Below are 3,025 nucleotides of genomic sequence, written 5' to 3'. Positions count from 1 at the left end.
GTACTTATCTGAAGGACGGTACCGACTCGGGGATAAAATACTTTTTATAAGAGTAAGTCCTCCATTTGTTTAAGTACAGGTACAGTTTTCAAATTGGATTTATTGTTTTACCAACCTCCTTTTGCCTCCCTTTTACATTCTGAGAGAAACAGCAGTGAAGGTCTGTGGGAAGGGAAGCGTGGCGCTGTCCGAGGATAAGACGGGACACTTGCTCGTGTCTGAGGAGGCACACAGCAGGAGTCTAAAGAGGGAATTGTCCGCATTCTCCTTTGTAGTACAGCTTTTGGGCCTGGGAGTATAAGCCATTTTTCTCATTGACATAATATCAGTGTGTGCTAATATGTCAATGATACATGATCATTTCCTTCTACTGTCTCATCACCACTTAATTAATTAGCCCCTTTGCTTGTCCACTCCTGATCCAAACGCTGTTTTTATTTCTAAGCTATTAATATAAAAATACCTTAAAATATAATTTCACCATCCATATTTTCTTTTATTTCATTTCTTATCATTAGCCTCAACTCCCTTATCCAACCCACACAGAAACCCACTTACATGCACTTCCTGTTTTCTAACCGCCCCCCTCCCCCCCCATTTCGCCTTTTTCTCAAGTAAAAGTGGTATAGTGATAATAGACAGAACATGGCCTTGGAGTTCAAAGTTGAAGGGTCATCTCATACCATTGTACAAATTGGCCTGCTACAGGGACAAGGTACTGAAATCTAGCTGGGGCTGAACTCGCAGAGCCGGAATGCATCGTGTCCTCGCTTAATTACAGTTCGGGTGACAGGTATCCCAGTGTATTGGGGCGCAGGCCAAGCTGTGTGCCCTAGATTCCTCCATTTCTCAAAGCCATTATTTGTTCTTGGACACTCTGGTCGCATGGCAGTTACACATTGGGCTTCCTCCAGCCTTTCCAAGAAAGAAAGGCGAGGCTTTATGCTCTTGAGGGAATTTTCTACCCTGGCCTACTGGGTTGCTGGAGTGGGGTTGACACACTGGCAGTTTGTTTTTAGTTGTAATTTCCTCATCTACAAAGAAGAACTTATAGTAAGTTATGTCAAAGCTTTTTAAAGACTGGGCAGCTGTTTACCTTCACTAGTAAAGAGTGTGCGTGCCTTGAGCACTGTGTTCTTTAAGATCTGTCTCAGAATCAGATTCACCACAGCAGCTCGAGAGATTGGATTGGAAACCGAAGGGGCAGTGAGCTTGTGTTGACGGGGGAGGAACGTTGTGGAAAGGGGGGTGAGAATGGCCTCACAGCTCAGAGAGTGGGGAAGTGCTTGGATTTGGTGTATGTTCCGCGTATATTCTCAACCACAAAAATAAACTAAAAATTGTAAACTTGACAGAATACATATTAAAGTGGCTTCATCAGTATTATCATTTTTACTTTAATTTTATGAGCGTTAGCTGTCAGCTTTCGTCTGTAATTATGCCTTTTTCTGTGTGAGGAGACATTTCCCCCTAAGTCCCACGTCTTCTCCTTCCCCTTCCCTCTCTTTCCTTCTTCAGTATTCCGCTCGTCACTGAACAATACCGTCCTTATAGTTTTGCATGTTAATAACGCGAGATATGTGTATATCTTCCTTACTCATTGGAAATTGTTGTTAACTGTCCGTCTTATCATCCAATGTGAATTAAATTCATGAGTAATACAAGGAGACTCAGTTTGGAGGGAAGCTGTTGGCACACAGACTGAAATGTATGATTGCAGACCTCAGACATTGTGAATGCCGATGAATTGTGACACTGAGCACCACCGTTTTACAGCTTTACTTTTTGCTTTCTTTGTTGGGGGCAGATGCTTCACGGCAAACATGTCATGGTCCGTGTTGGTGGAGGCTGGGACACTCTTCAAGGATTTTTGCTGAAATACGACCCCTGCCGAATCTTACAGTTTGCGACACTGGAACAAAAAATTCTAGCATTTCAAAAAGGAGTTTCTAACGAAAGTGTACCTGACTCGCCCGCCAGAACACCTCAGCCTCCTGAGATGAATCCTTTGTCAGCGGTTAACATGCTTCAGAAGCAAAACTCAACACCGGCCCCATCAGTTGGTGTTCTAAGGAGCAAAGAGAAGCGGGCCCGTCCGCCAGGCCTTGGGCTGCCGGCAGCATCCTCACGGAAAGGTGATCCTCCAGGTTCCAAAGCTCAGCATCCTCCAGCAGCATCTGCTCATCTCAAATCTTCCAAAGGCGTAACAAAGCCACTACCGACGCCTTCCAACAAGGTGCCATCTCCTCTCGCTTCTCTAAGTGGAGTAGGTAAAAGCACTTGTTCACCAGCTTTGTCAAGAACTGCACCTTGTGTATCTGAGCCTTTAAGGAAATGGGCCTTGTCACCCAGTACTCCTAAAGCCCGGTGTCCAGCCCAGAAGTCCAGAGATGCTCCCAGTGCTAACCCCCCACCAAGTAAGTGTTCTGGAAAAGCCACGCCACAGCATTTGAAGCACAATTGCATTTCTTCTCGGGATGACGCGGGGTCTCGCTCTGCAGCACATCTGACTCCTTCATCAGAATGCCCAAGGCTCCCCAAAGCGAATGCACACAGAAAGCCTAAGCCACCGCCTCCAGCTCAGGCCGCTACGAAAACGGCCAAGTCCACTTCCAAAAGCACAGCGCCAGGCCTCTTGCCAAGGTCTCGGCCCCCTGGTGGAGCTGCACAGGCAGTGCCAGGCCCTGCACCTAAACTGAGCTCAGCCTTGCGTGTAAACCAGCCAGTTGCCGCGTCCTTTTCTTCCGCAAAAGCTTCCCAAGACCCCCAAAATAGGAAATTGGTTTCAGTGCCCAAAAGGCAGCCTCAGAATAAAATGACCCACCAGCAAGTCGGCCCCAGCTCCTCGAGGTCCCCTGCTCGGACTCCCCTGGCCAACGTGAGTCTCCCCCAGACTTCAGCCAGAACCCAAAGTGGACTGAAGTCAGCACAGACTGTCCCCAAGGGCCAGTCTGCAGCTACAGGACCTCTGAAGAGTGGCCGAGGCCCTGTGCCCACCAGGAAGCTGCCCACCACTGGCAAGGAC

The 3,025-nt window shown here is 47.6% G+C and overlaps 1 protein-coding gene across 1 annotated transcript in view; it reads left to right on the top strand.

The window, feature by feature from the left end:
- Window positions 1-3,025, top strand: part of GAS2L3 (growth arrest specific 2 like 3) — a 29,907-nt gene that overhangs the window by 16,672 nt on the left and 10,210 nt on the right. The window contains exons 6-7 of the mRNA XM_045291279.1: window positions 2-52; window positions 1,808-3,023. Coding sequence (XP_045147214.1) covers window positions 2-52; window positions 1,808-3,023 — 1,267 coding nt within the window. The remainder of the gene's footprint in view (window position 1; window positions 53-1,807; window positions 3,024-3,025) is intronic.

The sequence above is a fragment of the Echinops telfairi genome, unplaced genomic scaffold (assembly GCF_000313985.2).
Source record: "Echinops telfairi isolate 266 unplaced genomic scaffold, ASM31398v2 ScPeMD7_2;HRSCAF=8, whole genome shotgun sequence".
In the NCBI taxonomy this organism is placed as follows: Eukaryota; Metazoa; Chordata; class Mammalia; order Afrosoricida; family Tenrecidae; genus Echinops; species Echinops telfairi.
The sequence above is the reverse complement of the archived record's forward strand: the minus strand, read 5'-3'. Positions and strand labels throughout refer to the sequence as shown.